This window comes from Pelodiscus sinensis, chromosome 24 (genome assembly GCF_049634645.1).
Source record: "Pelodiscus sinensis isolate JC-2024 chromosome 24, ASM4963464v1, whole genome shotgun sequence".
Classification (NCBI taxonomy): Eukaryota; Metazoa; Chordata; order Testudines; family Trionychidae; genus Pelodiscus; species Pelodiscus sinensis.
The window spans coordinates 3,039,140-3,058,937 of NC_134734.1; the positions used below are offsets into that span (position 1 = coordinate 3,039,140).

Below are 19,798 nucleotides of genomic sequence, written 5' to 3' on the forward strand. Positions count from 1 at the left end.
ATTTCTGTTTGCAAATGGAAGCCACAATTTGATGGTGTGTGTGTGTGTGTGTGTGTGTGTGTGTGTGTGTGTGTGTGCTGCCTCCTGTTGGAGGGGATGAGCCCTGCTCTGTGTGTGCCTCTGGAATGCACAATTTTTATTTGTGTGTCTGTATCTCCGGACTAGTGTGTGGACCTTCAGTATGCACCATTTGATCTGTGTGTATTTCAGACTGAGATATAAATGTGATCAGTGTGTTCTGCCACCGGGATGCTGATATTTTATCTCTGTCCATTTATATCTCTGGTTTACACAATTTGTGTGAGCGCACGCGTGTGCTATTGGAATATTGACAAAATTATCTATCACTGTGCGTATGTACCTCGGGAATAGACAGTTTGTATCAATTAACGTATCTCCCTGGCATACACAATTTGTGCATGTGTGTGTGTGTGTGTGTGTGTGCACGCACGGCTGAAATAGACGTTAATAGTGTTTGTGTTTCTCCTAAATAATCAGATATGCTCCTCTGTGTGTCTCTGGAATACAGAATTTCCCCCTCACCTTCCCTCTCTGTACCTCTTGGCATGCAAACTATTCCCTCTGTGAGGCTGTCCGTGTGGACACGTATGTGCCACATGTGTGAGTGTGTGGCTGTGGGAAGACGGCCCCTAGCTGTGGAAGGGGATGGAAAGGGATGTGTGGATGCGGAGAAGGAGAAAATGCCACAGGGAGAGACAGACCTAGCTTGTGGCCCTGGAAGAAAAAGAAGCCCGTGTTTGTACGTTAGATGCATGGGGGGAGATGGATGGCTGGATGGGTGCAGGGGTGCGTACAGGCATGGATGGGTACAGGGCATGGATGAGTGCAGGGGGGTACATGTGGGCATGGATGGGTGCAGGGGTGCGTACAGGTATGGATGGGTACAGGGCATGGATGGGTGCAGGGGGGTGCATGCGGGCATGGATGGGTGCAGGGGGGTGCACAGACATGGATGGGTGCAGGGGTGGGTGCATATGGACATGGATAGGTACAGGGATGTGTTTGGACATGGATGGGTGCAGGGGTGAGTACGGGCATGGATGGGTACAGGGATGCATATGGACATGGATGGGTACAGGGGGGTGCACAGACACGGATGGATGCAGGGATGCGTGCAGGCATGGATGGGTACCGGGGTGGGTATGGGCATGGAAAGGTGGCCGGACAGGTAGACCAAGGGGAGGGGGTGGAGAGTGAGGTGTGTATGGAGGTAGATGGTGGAGGCTAAATGGCTAGAAAGGTGCATTTGGGGATAGCTAGAAGGGTGTGGAGGATGGATGGGTAAGGAGATAGAGGGGGTAGGTGGATAGAGGGGTGTGGGAGATGGGGTAGAAAGGTGCAAATGGGGATAAATAGATGGTGGGTAGGGGATGGATGGATAAATAGAGGAGTGTGGGGTTATTGGATGCAGAGGTGCATATGGGGTTAGATAGATGGGATGGGTAGATGGGGCAACTGGAGGGATAGAGGATGGGGGGATGGGTAGATAGAGAGGTGACCATGGGGTAAATGGGGAGGCAGGAGGGATAGAGGGTGGGAGATGAATCAATAGGTAGATGGAGGGTGGGGATACAGGGTTGGTAGGATGGATTGATAGGTAGATGGAGGGTGAGGATACAGGGTCGGTGGGATGGAGGGATAAAGGGAGGGGGATGAATCGATAGGTAGATGGAGGGTGGGGATACAGGGTTGGAGGGATAGCGGGTGGGGGATGGATCGATAGGTAGATGGAGGGTGGGGATACAGGGTCGGAGGGATAGCGGGTGGGGGATGGATCGATAGGTAGATGGAGGGTGGCGATACAGGGTCGGAGGGATAGCGGGTGGGGGATGAATCGATAGGTAGATGGAGGGTGGGGATACAGGGTTGGTGGGATAGCGGGTGGGGGATGGATCGATAGGTAGATGGAGGGTGGGGATATAGGGTCGGAGGGATAGCGGGTGGGGGATGGATCAATAGGTAGATGGAGGGTGGCGATACAGGGTCGGAGGGATAGCAGGTGGGGGATGGATCGATAGGTAGATGGAGGGTGGGGACACAGGGTCGAAGGGATAGCGGGTGGGGGATGGATCGATAGGTAGATGGAGGGTGGCGATACAGGGTTGGAGGGATAGCGGGTGGGGGATGAATCGATAGGTAGATGGAGGGTGGGAATATAGGGCCGGTGGAATGGAGGGATAGAGAGATGCATATGGGGATGGATAGGTAGAGGGCGGGTGAGTGGATGGAGAGGCGGATAGAGAGGAGATGGATGGGTAGAGAAGTGGGGATGGGGGAATCGTACCTGCGAGGTAGGGGGATCAGTAGATAGAGGCATATGGGGCTAGATGGTGGGTGGATGAAGGAACAGAAAGGGGCAGGTGGATACCTAGAGAGGAGTGGGGGAGGGTAGATAGGTTCCTGGGGGTGATTGGCTTACTGCTCAGAGGGCTGTGTGGGATGGGTTGGTAGGTAGGTAGAGGGATGGGGGGTTAGATGGACGGCGAGAGGCACAGGGGTTGGATAGGTGGGGAAGGGGACGGATGGGTAGCCGAGGGGGTAGATAGCTGGTAGGTGGGTGTATGGACAGGTGCGGGCGGGCAGAGAGATGCGTGTGAGGGGAGGGATGGACGAGTAGAGGGGTTGTGGGGAGACCGGTGGGTGGGGCGATAGAAGGCTGTGGGGGACGAAGAGGCAGAGAGGTGTGTTCAGGGTTAGATGGGTGGAGGTTGGCTGGCTAGACAGAGATAGGTAGAGGGGTCAGGGGAGGGACAGATAGGTATATGGGGCTGTGGGGGTGGGGGAGATCAGTGGGTGGGTAGACAGGGCTATAGGGGAGAGATGGCAGAGAGGTGCGTTCGGGATTAGCTGGATGCAGGGGATGGGGAGATGGGGGATGGGGATGGGGCTGTGGGGAGGGGGCGGAGAGGTGCGTTCGGGGTTAGCTGGATGCGTGGGATGGATATGGGGCTGTGGGGAGGGGGGCGGAGAGGTGCATTCGGGGTTAGCTGGATGCAGGAGATGGGTAGATGGGGGGATGGATATGAGGCTGTGGGGGGGAGAGGTGCGTTCGGGGTTAGCTGGATGCGGGGGGTGAGTCGGTGGGAGATATGTGTGGGGGGAAGGGGGCAGAGGTGCGTTCGGGGTTAGCTGGATGCGGGGGGCGAGTAGGTGGGGGATATGTGTGGGGGGAAGGGGGCAGAGAGGTGCGTTCGGGGTTAGCTGGATGCGGGGGGTGAGTAGGTGGGGGATATGTGTGGGGGGAAGGGGGCAGAGAGGTGCGTTCGGGGTTAGCTGGATGCGGGGGGGTGAGTAGGTGGGGGATATGTGTGGGGGGAAGGGGGCAGAGAGGTGTGTCGGGGTTAGCTGGATGCGGGGGGTGAGTAGGTGGGGGATATGTGTGGGGGGAAGGGGGCAGAGAGGTGTGTCGGGGTTAGCTGGATGCAGGGGGTGAGTAGGTGGGGGATATGTGTGGGGGGAAGGGGGCAGAGAGGTGTGTCGGGGTTAGCTGGATGCGGGGGGTGAGTAGGTGGGGGATATGTGTGGGGGGAAGGGGGCAGAGAGGTGTGTCGGGGTTAGCTGGATGCGGGGGGTGAGTAGGTGGGGGATATGTGGGGGGGAAGGGGGCAGAGAGGTGCGTTGGGGTTAGCTGGATGCAGGGGGTGAGTAGGTGGGGGATATGTGTGGGGGGAAGGGGGCAGAGAGGTGTGTCGGGGTTAGCTGGATGCGGGGGGTGAGTAGGTGGGAGATATGTGGGGGGGAAGGGGGCAGAGAGGTGCGTTGGGGTTAGCTGGATGCAGGGGGTGAGTAGGTGGGGGATATGTGGGGGGGAAGGGGGCAGAGAGGTGCGTTGGGGTTAGCTGGATGCGGGGGGTGAGTAGGTGGGGGATATGTGGGGGGGAAGGGGGCAGAGAGGTGCGTTGGGGTTAGCTGGATGCGGGGGGTGAGTAGGTGGGGGATATGTGGGGGGGAAGGGGGCAGAGAGGTGCCTTTGGGGTTAGCTGGATGCGGGGGGTGAGTAGGTGGGAGATATGTGGGGGGGAAGGGGGCAGAGAGGTGCGTTGGGGTTAGCTGGATGCAGGGGGCGGGGATGGCTGGATTCAGGCACAGACCTGCCCGGTTGCAGTCAGGGAACACCAGCGAGAATTTCCTCTGCCCTGGCTCGTGGCCGGAGCCGTGGGGCCCTGCTGAATCCCTGGTCCCTGCGCGGCGTCTCGGAGGCGCTCCCGGCGCCGTGGAATTCGGGGGCTGGGTTTCGGGTTGGGGTCGGGGCGTCGCTGCGAGTGCGGCTGGCTCAGAAGAGCTGGAGCCGCGACTGACGTGCTGGCCATGGGGCTTGTGGGGGCTGCTAACTGGCAGGGGCTGATCTCCTGGCGGGTGGAAGTATGGCCCTGGGGTATTTGCGGGGTGGCCCTGGATGGTGGCTTCTATCCCTCCTGCCACCCCACTTACCCCATGGGCACCTCTCTATCTACCCATCCCCCACCCCTCTATCCCTGCAGCCCTGGGTGGTGCTGGGGTGTGTGTGGGGAGGGTAGCGCCGGGCTTTTTTGGGAAGGGTGACACCGGGGTGGGTGGTGCCAGGATGTGTGCGGGAAGGATGGCGCCGGGGTGGGTGGTGCCGGGATGTGTGCAGGGAGGGTGGTGCGGGGTTTTTTGGGAAGGGTGACACCAGGGTGACACTGGGGTGGGTGGTACCGGGGTGTGTGCGGGGAGGGTGGTGCAGGGTTTTTTGGGAAGGGTGACACCAGGGTGACACCAGGGTGGGTGGTGCTGGGGTGTGTGCGGGGAGGGTGGTGCAGGGTTTTTTGGGAAGGGTGACACTGGGGTGGGTGGTGCCAGGGTGTGTGCGGGGAGGGTGGTGCGGGGTTTTTTGGGGAGGGTGACACTGGGGTGGGTGGTGCCGGGGTGTGTGCGGGGAGGGGGGCGCCGGGTTTTTTGGGAAAGGTGACACCAGGGTGGGTGGTGCCGGGGTGTGTGCGGGGAGGGTGGTGCGGGGTTTTTTGGGAAAGGTGACACTGGGGTGGGTGGTGCCGGGGTGTGTGCGGGGAGGGTGGTGCGGGGTTTTTTGGGAAGGGTGACACCAGGGTGGGTGGTGCCGGGGTGTGTGCGGGGAGGGTGGTGCGGGGTTTTTTGGGAAGGGTGACACTGGGGTGGGTGGTGCCGGGGTGTGTGCGGGGAGGGGGGCGCGGGGTTTTTTCCGGGGATGGTGGTGCCGGGGTGTTTGCAAGGTGGCCTGGTGTGAGGGGATTGGAGTGGGCGGGGTCGCTCGGCAGGATTGCGGTTGGTGGGATTGGGGTGGGCAGGACAACCCTCCCTCCCCCAGGTCCTGCCCCTTCTCTGTCCCCATTGCCCCCCTTGCCCAAGGCCCCACACCCGGGCATGTTGAGTGGGGCATTACCGGGGAGCCTGGCGCGGGACAGCCGCAGGGGCCGGCCTCCCCTTCCTGCCCGGCACAGCACAGGGCTGCAGCGAATGAGGTGGGGGGGGGGGGGCGACCCGTTGCTGCTGCACACCAGGCCCCGCATGTGACCCCCAGGCCTCCCTAGGCCCCTTGGGCCCATCCATGGAACAGTTGCTGCCACGGGGCCCCCCAGAGTGCGGTCCTGACCCATCCGATGCACAAGCCGGTTCGGGGGCCAGGTTGGCCCGGCTCTACTGAGATTGGTGCTTGAGGGCAAGGGATTGGTGGCATTGACGTTATAAGATACTTTTGCTGGGTCCGCAGGCTCCGTGGCCGCGCTGGGGGTGGGGTGTCACTGGCCACATGGCTGCGATTGGGGGGGGCGGGTGGCCTCGTGGCCATGACTGGGGGGGTCGGTGGCCGCAATGGAGGTGGGTGGCTGTGTGGCCACGACAGGGCCTGGCGTAACCGGGTGGATGGTCTCTGTCTGGAAGGATGGACCAGGATTTGGCTCCTGCTGTGAAATACCAGCTACCACAGCTGAGCCACCTGCTCTGCCACAGATCGCTGGATCACCATGGCCATGTCACTTAGTCTCTCTGTGCCTCACTTTCCCAGCTGCCATAATGGGGTATTCCTGCTCCCCTGGGCCTCAGAGCCTGGAACAGAGACCGGCCACTGGGATCAACCAACTGTCCTGAAGCGAGGCCCTCGGGACCAGTTTGCTCAGGGGAGCTCTGGGGCCGGTACTCTCTGTATCAGCCTGGTTGATAATAAACCGAGGGGCCGTTGTGCCAGCCGGAGGGGCCTGCTGCTGCTCACTCGGGGGATCGTGAAGCTCCCAAGTCTGGCTCCATGCTATGACTCCGAGACTTGGGGCCACGCCAGGCAGGGTCAGGGTGTGCGTCCTTCGCCCGTCAATGGACAGCGGGGTGGCTTTGCCTGTCCTGCCGCTCGGGAAGGCAGGGGGCTGCTGGTGGGTGGCTGGACCTCTGAGAGATGGTGGCATTTCACAGCACGTCCTGCCCCGTTCTGCCCCCGACACTGGTGGCCCCTCAGGAACCTTTTAAACAACAGTCTGGGAGGCCTGGTTCAATTTTCGATCTTTGTGACTGAAGTGTGTGTTACCATCGCTCCACCAACACCTGCTGTTGTCCAGGATGCTGCCGTGCCAAAAAAGACCATTCCTGTCCCAGATGGCTCCCAATCTGAGGGTACGAGAGACAACAAGCGGATTCAGAAGTGTTGATGTTGGTGTGATCAGAAGAATGGGGTTGACTACAGTCAGTGAAAAGTTGTTCTCTTTCTCTTCCTTCCAGCCCTGACAAGAGATGTTGTGGCTGAGAGCAGCTACATTGCTCAGGAGGGTGTTGTGTGTTTCTGTAAGTGTGGGTGTGATTCTGGCTGTGTATTGTGCATGGAAGGCTGAGTTGGGGAGAAGGTGTGTGGTTGTGGGTGTGGGTGTCAGCGCTTGTGAGGATTTGTGTAGTTGTGTTATGTGATTGGGTGACTGTGTAAGTCTGTGTGTTGATGAGAATACATATGTTTGTGTGTATGCAGCTGTAAGTGTGTGACTGTAGGAGCATGCTTTTCTGAATGACTCTTTCATGAGGTGTGTGTGTTTGTGAGAGAGTGAATGTATGAGCACACCCATCTGCACAGTGTTGTCGTGTATTTGTACGATTGTAGGAGTGTGCTTGTGTTGTGGTTGTGCATGAGTGTGTTTATGGATTGTGTAGTTTTCTGCGTGTCTCTTAGTGTGCGTGCGTCTGTGCTTGTTCTTATGTATTACTGTTAGAGGTACAGACGTACATGTACGGCGTGTTGACGTAGAAGAGAAATCAGAGTAGATTTAGTGCACATCTGTCTGTCCCCAGACACCCTATCTATCTATCTATCTATCTATCTATCTATCTATCTATCTATCTATCTATCTATCTATCTATCTATCTATCCCTACCCCACCCCACCCCCTATCTATCTATCTATCCGCACATGCCCCCTCACCTCTCCAGTCCCGTAGTTCTGTCACCAGGCCCTCATGCTGCCCCGGTTGGGGCTTAAGCCTGTTCCCCCATCTGCCTGCCAAGGAGGCTGGGGGCTTTGGCGGTGGGGAAAGAAGACAGCAAACCCAACAGGCTGGGGAGCCCAAAGACCCTGGAATGGCGGTGTGTGTGTGTGTGTGTGTGTGTGTGTGTGTGTGTGTGTGTGTGTGTGTGTGTGTGTGTGTGTGTGTGTGTGTGTGTGTGTGGTTGGTAGAGCCCCAAGCTAGGTGGGGTATAAACAGGCAACAGTTTATCTGCTTCCCCTCTGTAGTGTCAGCCTGGCTGCCTTTTCTTTTTTCTCACCCCAGCCGGGGCCCTAGTCCCAGGTAGGCAGACACATACACAGGGGGTGGGGGTGGCTGGGAAGCAGAGCGGATGAATGGATGGTGAGGGGGAGAGGTGATGGATGTGGTGAGAAGAATGGCTAGACAGAAAGTGGGAGGGTGGATGGGTGCCCACAATGGAGGGAGATCCGGAAGGGAGGGACAGATAACGAAAGGGTGGACAGCTAGGTAGAACGAGAGGGTGGTTTAATAGCAGCTAGCGAGATCTCCCGGGGGGGTCCTGGGTGTGCTGCGGAATGGGTCTGGGGAGGGGGTAGTCCTCTGGGAGCAGAACAGATCCCCTGTTATTGTAGGGCCACTTGGAAGGGCTGCTTTGTTATTGTGGTTTCTCTCAGAACTCCTGGGCTCTGCATGCTGGTTTGTTATTGGAGGGTCTCCTGGGGGCCCTTGTTGTTGCAGGGTTGCCCCCCATCAGGATCTTTCTCTGACCCCTCCCCATTCTCACCAATGCCCCGAATGAACCTGGCTGCGGGGCAGGGGCAGGGAGAGGGGTGGTGTGAAATAAACGAATCTGCCCCCATTAGGCGTTTGTCAGTGACAAAGCGGCTCTGCCTCTTTCCTGCTTTCTGTGCCAGATTGGGAGATGGTCTGGGAGCCAGGACTCCTGGGTTCTCTCCCGGGCTCTGGGAGGAGAGTGGGGGGTAGTGGTCAGAGCAGGCAGGCTGGGCGCCAGGACTCCTGGGTTCTCTCCCGGGCTCTGGGAGGAGAGTGGGGGGTAGTGGTCAGAGCAGGCAGGCTGGGCGCCAGGACTCCTGGGTTCTCTCCCGGGCTCTGGGAGGAGAGTGGGGGGTAGTGGTCAGAGCAGGCGGGCTGGGCGCCATGACTCCTGGGTTCTCTCCCGGGCTCTGGGAGGAGAGTGGGGGGTAGTGGTCAGAGCAGGCGGGCTGGGCGCCAGGACTCCTGGGTTCTCTCCCGGGCTCTGGGAGGAGAGTGGGGGGTAGTGGTCAGAGCAGGCAGGCTGGGCGCCAGGACTCCTGGGTTCTCTCCCGGGCTCTGGGAGGAGAGTGGGGGGTAGTGGTCAGAGCAGGCGGGCTGGGCGCCATGACTCCTGAGTTCTGTCCCCAGCAGCAGGGACACACACACACTGCTCATTGTCCCTGGGATTGTGGCTCCAGGCCAGTTCCTGCAGGGCCATGAGGTCCCGGTTGCTCTGACCCCCGTGCTGCTGAGATTCAGAGCAGAGGGACCTCCCCACCATTAACCCACAGAAGGGGGAGGGCGGGGGAAGTGAACCGAGAAATAAACCCCAAGGTGGTTCTCCTGGAGCCTTGGGCTTCCCGGTTCTCAGGCCAGCTGGCTCTGGAAAGGCCACGGGAGGGGAGGGAAGGGGGGGGAGACGCTGACATCTCAGAATGAAAACAAAAGAGCTCAGTGAGGACAATGGGCTAGAGAGATGGAGAGTGGTTAACACGGCCTTCTCCGTCCAGCCTCCCCTGCCGCCCGCCTGATCTATCTGTGCCCAGACACCCCCTATCTATCCATCCATCCACCCCATATACCCCTATCTAACCATCTGTCCCATACACCCCCTATCTATCCATCCGTCCCCGTACACCCCCATCTATCCATCCATCCACCCCAAACATCTATCCATCTGTCCCCATACACCCCCTATCTATCCCTCCATCCCCCCCAGACACCCCATCTATCCATCTGTCCCCATACACCCCCTATCTATCCCTCCATCCCCCCAGACACCCTCCCATCTATCCATCCATCCACCCCAAACACAGCCTTCTCCGTCCATCCCCCCCTGCCACCTACCTAATCTTATCTATGCCCAGACACCCCCCTATCTATCCACCCGTCCCCCCCAACACCCCCTATCTATCCATCCTTCCCTGTACACCCCCTATCTATCCATCCACCCACCCCAAACACCCCTTATCTATCCCTCTGTCCCCATGCACCTCCTATCTATCCCTCCATCCCCATATACCTCCTATCTATCCATCCATTCACCCCAAACACCGCTTATCTAGCCATCCATCCCCGTACACCCCCATCTATCCATCCATCCGTCCCCATACACCTCCTATCCATCCATCCACCCCAAACACCCCTTATCTATCCATCCATCCCCCCCCAGACACCTCCTATCTATCCATCCGTCCATCTATCCCCATACACACCATCTATCTATCTGTCTGTCTAATCTCCACTCACTTCTGTCTGTCTGTCCGCCTGTGCCACCAGTGTTTACTTCACCTCCTGATCACATCTCTGTCCTGGTGAGTGTTCGGCCAGCAGCCTGTGAGTGTCGGAGCTCTCAGCTCTGTCACTGAAAGAGTCCGTTTCTGGCCCCGTGGCTGGGAGAAAAGTGGGAAGTTGTGATTTCCTCCAGTCCCGGGTCTGGGAACCCAGCAGGCAAATAAACAAGCCCCCGAACGCATGGCTGGTGGGGGGTGGTGGCAGGTGCTGTGCGTTTGCAACCCAGGGCTGTGATCTGGGGGCAGTCAGGACTGGAGGGATCAGCAGGGTTTTGGTGCCAGCTCCTGATTTTGACACACATTTGTTATTTTGAGGGACAGTCTCCTGCGTTCGCGCCGCTCTGACGGCCTGGCGGGGCCGCTGGGCGATTCCGCAGCAGCCCCGTGATCATGCAGGGCAGGCGCTGGGTTTCAGAGCCCGTCTTGGGAGGCTTTCTCAGAGCGGTCTCCTGATTCTTATGGCAGTGCCTGGTCGCTGGGGGCCAGCGGCGGTGCAGGGAGCCGTGTCTGGGTTTTATGGGTAATCTCACAATCTGCAGCAGCCTTGCAGGTTTGAAGATGGGCTCATGCTTTTGGACAGCAGTCTCCTGATTTTGAAGGCGAAGGGCCTGGTTCTAAGGGATCAGTCTCCTCCGGCTGCACGCAACAATTTGCGCCTGTTGGCAATGTCACGATTTTTACGGTGATCACGTGGGTCTAGGAATCAAATAGTTACTCATCATAATGTAAGAACGAGAGGTCACCTAGTGAAATGAAGAGGCAGCAGGATTAAAACAAACCAAAGTTTCCTATGACCTGTGGAACTCCTTGCCACAGGATGTTGTGAAGGCCAAGATTATAACAGGGTCAAAAAAGTTCTTGATAAATTCACGGAGGCTGGGTTCTTCAATGGTTACTGGCCAGCATGGTGTCCCTCACCGCCGTCTGAAGCTGGGAATGGATCAGTGGATGATTCCCTGTTGAGTTTGTTCCATCTGGGGCACCTGGCATTGGCTACCCTTCTTTCTGAGCACATGAGCCAGCTCCATCCCTGAGGTGTCCTGTGTTGGCTGTCTAGCTGCTCCCAGGGCGAGTAGGTGGGATGTGAGCCCACCATGCTCTGCTCCCCAGGCAAATGCCTTAGCCCCTAGGCTACTCCAGAACCTACCCCGCTGCTTTTCCTTCTGTGGCTCCTTCATCCTGCTTTCTAAATGCTGGACGGACCTTTGGTCTGACCCAGCCTAGCCACTTGTAGGTTATGATTTTGAAGATAGATACATAATACTACTAAATGGGGATATACCATCTCCTAGAGCTGGAAGGGACCTTGAGAGGTCATTGAGGCCCCATGGCAGGGCCAAGTACCATCCCTGACACATTTGCCCTAGACCCCTAAATGGCTCCCTCAAGGATTGAGCTCACAGCTCTGGGTTTAGCAGGCCAATGTGCAAACCACTGAGCTCTCCCTCCCCCCAAACCTGAAATAAGCCATACAATTAGGCTGTGTCTAGACTGGACAGTTTTTCCGGAAAATCAGCCGCTTTTCCGGAAAAACTTGCCAGCTGTCTACACTGGCCGCTTGAATTTCTGCAAGAACACTGACGATCTCATGTAAGAAATCAGGGCTTCTTGCGGAAATACTGTGCTGCTCCCGTTCGGGCAAAAGTCCTTTTGCGCAAAAGGGCCAGTGTAGACAGCTCAGATTTGTTTTGCGCAAAAAAGCCCCGATCGCGAAAATGGCAATTGGGGCTTTTTTGTGCAAAAGCGCGTCTAGATTGGCACGGATGCTTTTCCACAAAAAGTGCTTTTGCAGAAAAGCGTCCTGCCAATCTAGACGCTCTGTTCCGAAAATGCTTTTAACGGAAAACTATTCCGTTAAAAGCATTTGCGGAAAATCATGCCAGTCTAGACGTAGCCTTAATGTGGCTCATTTTGAGTTAAAGCTTGCTGTGTGCCCTTAGCCATAGCCGTTACAGCATCCTCAGCTGTTCCCAGGGTGGGTGGGGGAAAAGCAGAACTAGAACCCACCACCCAAGGGTCCCCCATCAAACGCCCAATCCTATAGGCCACTCCAGAACACACACATGCTCTTGGGGCCAATTTGAAGACTTCTTCTTTGCCCTTAGCTCCTATGGGCGCATAGGCCCTCAACAACTCCTTTCCAAGCCTCTCTGTCCTGTGCCGCCTTTTCTAATTCTCTCCAGCGTTGGCCCGTTTTCCTCACGTTCACATATCCTTTCGGGTTTGGCTGCCCTGCGTCATAATCCCTCTTTGAGGCTGGCTTGCTATTCAGGTTGAAGTTGTTGCTGGTTTTGTAGCATGTGTTTATTTTTACAGGTTGGGGTTGCTCCTTAGTCACCTCTCACGACATGCTTGGAAGGGTGCAGAGGTCCTATTCTTAGTCCCCGTAGGGTAATTTGAAGACAGTCGCGTGATTTTAGTCCCATGCTTTCGCGGAGAAACGAGATGGTGCTAGAGATCGGTCCCAATGCGATGAGTCCGGGGGGCACTCTTGTGTTTCGGGAGAGGCTGCCTGGGGGGCTGGGGCGCGTGACGTTCCGGGGGGGGAACTGGGCCACGACACATGCTGCCACCCGGTCTGAGCACGCAGTTCCGAAAGAGCTTATTGATTCTGAAAAGGCCACCGGGCCGGGAAGCAGCGAAGGGGGGAAGCTGCAGTCCTGCCAGCTCCTATCAGCATCCTCCTGCTGCGGCGGCAGAAGACAATTTCCTCCCCCCACCCGCACCCCTAGCTCCTTTGTGCCCAATTCCAGTATTTCACGACCCTCCCTGGGCCTACTGCAGCCCGCGAGAGATGGGGGCATCCAAGGCAGGGGGAACTGGGGCAAAGCCTAGGCGAGATGGGAGAGGAGGGGAAACTGAGGCTCACAGTCTTACCCCCCCCCTGCAAGGGGGCACAAAGCCAGGCAGCTGACAGGCATATTGGTGTGAGCCAGGGGATGGGAAGGAAGAAGCAGGAAGCTCAGAGGGGGGAGGGAGGGATGAATACACCGTATCTCTGGTGCATGCCCTGTCCGCCTGTCTCCAGACCTCCCCCCCCTCCTCTATTTAAATCCAGCCCAGGCCCCGGCAGAGCGAGTCCTCAGGGAGCTGGTGTCAGAACCTGCCCAATGAGGGGGGGACCTACAGGCCCAATCCCTGCCTCGGTTTCCCCCGGGGCGGCAGTGTGTGGCTGCTGGCCAGAGGTGTGTGCGCTGCCCCCTGCAGGCTGTGTGTGGGGAAGGCGTGTGCGTTACATAACCGGCCAGCAGGGACACCCTCCCCCAAGCTGGCTAACAGCCCTGGGGGGACGTACAAACCCCACCTGCACTGCTGCCTTTTCTTACCAGCTCCAGGCCACGGTGAAATCACCGCACAGCGCCCGCATGGAACCGCGGGGCCCTGCGCCCCCAGCCCAGAACCCAGGCATCCGGGCTCCAGCTCTGACCGCTAGGCCCTACTCCCCTCCCAGAGCCAGGAGAGAACCCAGGCGTCGAGGCTTCCGGCCCCCCTGCTCCTGTATTTGCCTCGCTGCACCTCAAGGAGCATCATGACCAAGCACCATAAATCACCTGAATTAGCCCAAACCAGACTGTGTCGAGGGGAGGGGGGAGGGGGGAGGCATCTCCATTGGTCCCAGTGGGGCATGGTGGCCTGATGGGGGGAGGGGGGTTATTCTAGTGCAGCGCCAGCCACCTCAATAGCCCCCTGAGAGCTGGGCTGGCAGGGACTGTGGGGCGGCGGTGAGGGGATGGCAGGGGAGCTGTGGGGTGGCAGTGAGGGGCTGGCAGGGGGGCTGTGGAGCGGCAGTGAGGGGCCGATAGGGGGGCTGTGGGGTGGCGGCAAGGGGCCGGCAGGGGGCTCTGGGGCAGCAGTGAGAGGCTGACGGGGGGGCTGTGGGGTGGCGGCGAGGGGCTGGCAGGGGAGCTGTGGGGCGGCAGCGAGGGGATGGCAGGGGGGGCTGTGGGGCGGTGGCGAGGGGCCAGCAGGGGAGCTGTGGGGCGGCGGCGAGAGGCTGGCAGGGGGCTCTGGGGCAGCAGTGAGGGGCTGATGGGAGGGCTGTGGGGTGCGGGCCAGAGGTTGACGGGGGGCTGTGGGGTGGCGGCGAGGGCCTGACGGGGGGGGGGGGGGGGCTGTGGGGTGGCGGCGAGGGGCTGATGGGGGGGCTGTGGGACGGTGGCGAGGGGCTGACGGGGGGGCTGTGGGACGGGGGCGAGGGGCTGACTGGGGGCTGTGGGACGGTGGCGAGGGGCTGACGGGGGGGCTGTGGGGTGGCGGCGAGGGGCTGAGGGGCTGACAGGCAGCGCCGGCTGGGGATGATCGATCGCTGTCTGTGCCGTCTTCCCCTGTCACCTTGTCGCTGGCTCTGAATGCAAAGTAACCAACCGGCTGCTGCCCCCGCTCCTGCCCAGCCCCAGCCGCCTCGCCGCACTGCCCCCCCGCCCTCTCAGTGCCCCTCTCCCGACCCACAGCCCCTTGCCCCCCGCCCTCTCAGTGCCCCTCTCCCGACCCACAGCCCCTTGCCCCCCGCCCTCTCAGTGCCCCTCTCCCGACCCACAGCCCCTTCCCCCCGCCCTCTCAGGGCCCCTCTCCCGACCCACAGCCCCTTCCCCCCGCCCTCTCAGGGCCCCTCTCCCGACCCACAGCCCCTTCCCCCCGCCCTCTCAGTGCCCCTCTCCCGACCCACAGCCCCTTGCCCCCCCCCACCCTGCCGGCACCCCTCATGCCCGACCTGCAGCCCCTGCAAGCCCAGCCCTGGGCTCCCCACCCGCCCTCTCAGCGCCCCTCTCCCGACCCACAGCCCCTTGCCCTCCCGCCCTCTCAGCGCCCCTCATGCCCGACCTGCAACCTGCTCCCCCCCAGCCCTGCATCCTAACTTGGGTCGGATCCAATGCCCCTGGAGGGGAAAGTCCCGGTGTCCCAGTCTGGGCCCAAGGGAGGTGGGGGTCGGGGGGGGGCGGGATGCCCCTTTTCACTGCCGGCTCCTCTCCGGCTTTGACCGCGCGTAGGTGCATGAGGCCGGCCCTGGGGCCCAGGCAGCGGGTTCCTGCCTCCAGCCCCTTGTCCCCCGCCCCAGCCAAATATCCCAGGGTCCCCTCCCCTGCCCCAATCGCCCCCTGGGCCCAGCCAGCCTGGTCCCCCCCACGCTGGAGTCACGTCCCCGCGGAGCCGTGCGGGCACCGTGGCTGCGTGTCGCTAGCGTCCTTTCTACCTCAGGGAGCCGGGAAGGTCGAACGATGGAGAGAGAAGAGTCTGGGATGCCCCTGGCCCCAGCCCTCACCCCGACCCGCAGTCCTGCCGCCCTGCCCTGCGGGCCCCTCACCCTGACCCACAGCCCTGCCCCCCCGCCCTGCGGGCCCCTCATCCTGACACGCAGCCCTACCCCCCCCGTCCTGCGGGCCCCTCATCCTGACCCACAGCTCTGCCCCCCGCCCTGTGGGCCCCTCATCCTGACCTACGGCCCTGCCCCCCCGCCCTGCGGGCCCCTCATCCTGACCCACAGCTCTGCCCCCCGCCCTGTGGGCCCCTCATCCTGACCCACAGCCCTGCCCCCCTGCCCTGCGGGCCCCTCACCCTGACCCACAGCCCTGCCCCCCTGCCCTGCAGGCTCCTCACCCTGACCCACAGCCCTGCCCCCCTGCCCTGCAGGCCCCTCATCCTGACCCACAGCTCTGCCCCCCGCCCTGTGGGCCCCTCATCCTGACCCACAGCCCTGCCCCCCTGCCCTGCGGGCCCCTCATCCTGACCCACAGCCCTGCCCCCCTGCCCTGCGGGCCCCTCACCCTGACCCACAGCCCTGCCCCCCCGCCCTGCGGGCCCCTCATCCTGACACGCAGCCCTACCCCCCCGTCCTGCGGGCCCCTCATCCTGACCCACAGCTCTGCCCCCTGCCCTGTGGGCCCCTCATCCTGACCTACGGCCCTGCCCCCCCGCCCTGCGGGCCCCTCATCCTGACCCACAGCTCTGCCCCCCGCCCTGTGGGCCCCTCATCCTGACCCACAGCCCTGCCCCCCTGCCCTGCGGGCCCCTCACCCTGACCCACAGCCCTGCCCCCCTGCCCTGCAGGCTCCTCACCCTGACCCACAGCCCTGCCCCCCCGCCCTGTGGGCCCCTCACCCCCAGACCCACAGCCTCCATGAGAACCAGCCCTGACCCCCCAGTCCTGCCAGGCCCCTCACCCCCGACCCACAGCCCTGCCCCCCCGCCCTGCGGGCCCCTCACCCCCAGACCCACAGCCTCCATGAGAACCAGTCCTGCCCCCCAGCCCTGCCAGGCTCCTCACCCCCGACCCACAGCCCTGCCCCCCACCCTGCGGGCCCCTCACCCCCAGACCCACAGCCTCCATGAGAACCAGCCCTGACACCCCAGTCTTGCCAGGCCCCTCACCCTGACCCACAGCCCCTGCCCCCCCAAGCCCTGCCAGTGCCTCTCACTCCTGACCCCCAGCCCTGAGCTCTCCTGGCCCCACACCTCAGTGAGGTTGTTGCTCCATGGGGGAGGCCCAGCGGGGACTGAGGTGAGGGTGATAGGATGAGACCAGCTGATGAGGCCTGGGGGGGTCGGCCTGTCCCTGGCAGGGGGAGGGGGAATGGGAGGCTCCGTCACTGAAATCCTCCCAATGCGTCCTGACAGGTGCCCTGCGTTGGCTGGGAGCCCGGACGCCTGGGTTCTCTTCTGGCATGGTGAGGGGTGTGGGGGCTAGTGGTTAGAGCAGGGGGGCTGGGAGCCCGGACGCCTGGGTTCTCTTCTGGCATGGTGAGGGGTGTGGGGGCTAGTGGTTAGAGCAGGGGGGCTGGGAGCCCGGACGCCTGGGTTCTCTTCTGGCATGGTGAGGGGTGTGGGGGCTAGTGGTTAGTGCAGGGGGGCTGGGAGCCCGGACGCCTGGGTTCTCTTCTGGCATGGTGAGGGGTGTGGGGGCTAGTGGTTAGTGCAGGGGGGCTGGGAGCCAGGACTCCTGGGTTCTTTATGTTCCGATCTCTTTTGTTCTCCATGTGGGGGAAGAACCTTTGGATTTTCCACCCCCAGCTCCAGCTCTGCCCTCCTAAAACAGCCCTAAGGCCCCGAGGCCTGTGTGTAGGGCGAGCGCCCCCTGCTGGGCCCGGCTGAGATCACATTTCAGTTATAACCCCCTGTGCCCCCAGGTAGCAGCTGCTTTTCCACCACCTTGGGGCTGGTAGTGTAGGGGCAGCGATGCAGGGACGCTATGGGGTGCTGTGGGGCAAGGGGAGGAATGGGGGCTCTCCCTGGCAGACAGGGCTGGCCTCAGGTCCCCCCCAAGCTGGGGCGACTCCACTCAGCTTCCCACAATCCTCCCTCGAGCTGAGATTTTCATTCACTTCCCACCTAAACTGTACTGAGTTGTGGTGAATTAAACAGCCCCTGGGCCCCACCCCAGAGGTGGCTGCATCTCAGCCCGGGGAGAACCCTCTCTGGGCTTTCTCTCACCCCTTGTCTCTTTCTGCCCTCAGGGCTGCTCGTGGGGAGCCTGGAGTACAACCAGCCGGCTGACAACTACACCGTGTGTCAAGGGGACAACGCCACGCTGAGGTGAGTCCCTGCCTGCCCGCCCCCGCGCTGTAGCCGTGTGGCTGGGGGTCGCTGGCCCCGCAGCACGGCTCCGAGTTTCCCTTCCCACCCCCGAGGAGCTCGTCTGGCTCCATCTCGTGGGAAGCTGTAGGCAGAGTGACCCTGCAGCGCCCCCGCCTCGTCACGTCCCCTCCCCTCCTCACACTGTGTCCCCCTAAAGCTGTCACCACTCACGTCTTCATGGGCCCCGGGGCACCGCTGTGCTAGGAACAGTGATGTCAAAAGTCTGTCTGCTTACCCAGCAAGCCTGCTTCGGAGCGAGAGCAACGCTGGCAGGGCTGTGGGGCGGGAGGGAGGGGCCGGGGCTGGGCTGGCAGGGGCTGTGGGTTGGGGTGAGGGGCACTGGCAGAGCTGGGTGGAGGGAGCCCTGGGCGAGGGCAGCAGGGTTCATCTGAGCTGGAGACCCTACAATAAAAAAGTTGGCACCGTTAGGGTGAGGGTGAGAGACCCAGTGACGCTAAATTGCGCTTGAGAGACCGACAGTAACAATCTGGCACTGATGAAAGACCCTACAATAACAAACTGCACTGTAGAAACTGGATCAGAACCACTGAGTCTGTGTCCTTTGGTACCAATAACCAAGCTGGGGGTGAGCAGGTGTCTTTGGGCAACAGGAAGGGACGTGAGTAGTTGTGATCCATCCAAGCACCCCCTGTATCGGCCCTGAAACCCCTGTATCCATCCATCCATCCATCCATCCATCCATCCATCCATCCATCCGTCCGTCTGTCTGTCTGTCCATCTTCAGACACCCCCTGTATTGGCCCTGAAACCCCTGTACCCATCCATCCATCCGTCCATCCATCTCCAGACACCCCCTGTATCAGCCCTGAAACCCCTGTACCCATCCATCCATCCATCCATCCATCCATCTCCAGACACCCCCTGTATCGGCCCTGAGACCCCTGTACCAATCCATCCGTCCATCCATCCATCTCCAGACACCCCCTGTATCGGCCCTGAAATCCCTGTATCCATCCATCCATCCGTCTGTCCATCCATCTCCAGACACCCCCTGTATCGGCCCTGAAACCCCTGTACCCATCCATCCATCCATCCATCCGTCCGTCCGTCCATCTCCAGACACCCCCTGTATTGGCCCTAAAATCCCCTATATCCATCCATCCATCCCCACACATCTATCCATCTATCCCCCCCCCCTCTCTCTATCCATACACCCGTCTCTCTCTCCCCCCTCGCCTGCAATGCACCAGCCAGCCTGAGTCATGCTCAGCACTGACCTACATCCAGCTCCTCTCCCCCCTCCCCGCTCCCGCGCAGCCCTCCCCGAGGCTCTGCCTGGGGCAATGGGGCTGAGCTGACCTAGATATGGCGGGAAGTGGAGGGGGGGCAGCAGCCTGGTGGGTGCTGAAGGGGAAGGGAGCCCACATGCTCCCCGGTATTGCCCCCCCGTATCCCTTTCCCAATATTCCCCTCATATCTTCTTCCCAACACCCCCATCGCTGTCTGTAATCCCGCCCCCTTTTACCCCGCCACCCCCTCCCACCATGGCACTCGGCTGGTCGCAGGCAGGCCGTGTTCCGCACACCGCCTGCAGGGGGCGCTCCCCGCCTGCGTCCGAGCACAGGGACCCTTCCCGTGCAGCGCCCCCTAGTGCTGCACTGGGGCAATGGGGCAGAGAGAACCCCTCCCGGATCTCCTGTGCGCCCTCCAATCTGAGTCCTGCAGCAGGTGCTGGAGTGCTGGGGCCAGGAATTATTTAGTGCTTGTGGCCTCAACGGAGAGAAAACCCCAATGAGTCGGTCTGTCCTGAGGGAGGGCTCACAGCCCAGAGTGGCAGAGGTCAGGGGGGCTAGGGGCACGGCTGGCAGGAGCTGTGGGTCGGGAGTGAGGGGCACTGGCAGCGTTGGGGGGGCCAGGACTGGGGGGGGCAGGTGCTGTGGGGCAGGAGGGAGGGGGACTGGCAGGACTGGGCTGGGAGGGGCTGTGGGGTGGGAGTGAGGGGGACTGGCAGGACTGGGCTGGGAGGGGCTGTGGGGTGGGAGTGAGGGGGACTGGCAGGGCTGGGGTGGGAGGGGTTGTGGGGTGGGAGTGAGGGGCACCGGCAGGGCTGGGCTGGGAGGGGTTGTGGGGTGGGAGTGAGGGGGACTGGCAGGGCTGGGGTGGGAGGGGCTGTGGGGCGGAAGTGAGGGGCACCGGCGGGGCTGGGCTGGGAGGGGTTGCGGGGCGGGAGTGAGGGGCACTGGCAGGGCTGGGCTGGGAGGGGTT

The 19,798-nt window shown here is 61.2% G+C and overlaps 1 protein-coding gene across 2 annotated transcripts in view; it reads left to right on the plus strand.

The window, feature by feature from the left end:
* Positions 1-19,798, plus strand: part of IGLON5 (IgLON family member 5) — a 28,838-nt gene that overhangs the window by 829 nt on the left and 8,211 nt on the right. For both annotated transcript variants that reach the window (XM_075907886.1, XM_075907887.1), the window contains exon 2: positions 17,452-17,530. In XM_075907886.1, the coding sequence (XP_075764001.1) occupies positions 17,452-17,530 (79 nt within the window). The remainder of the gene's footprint in view (positions 1-17,451; positions 17,531-19,798) is intronic.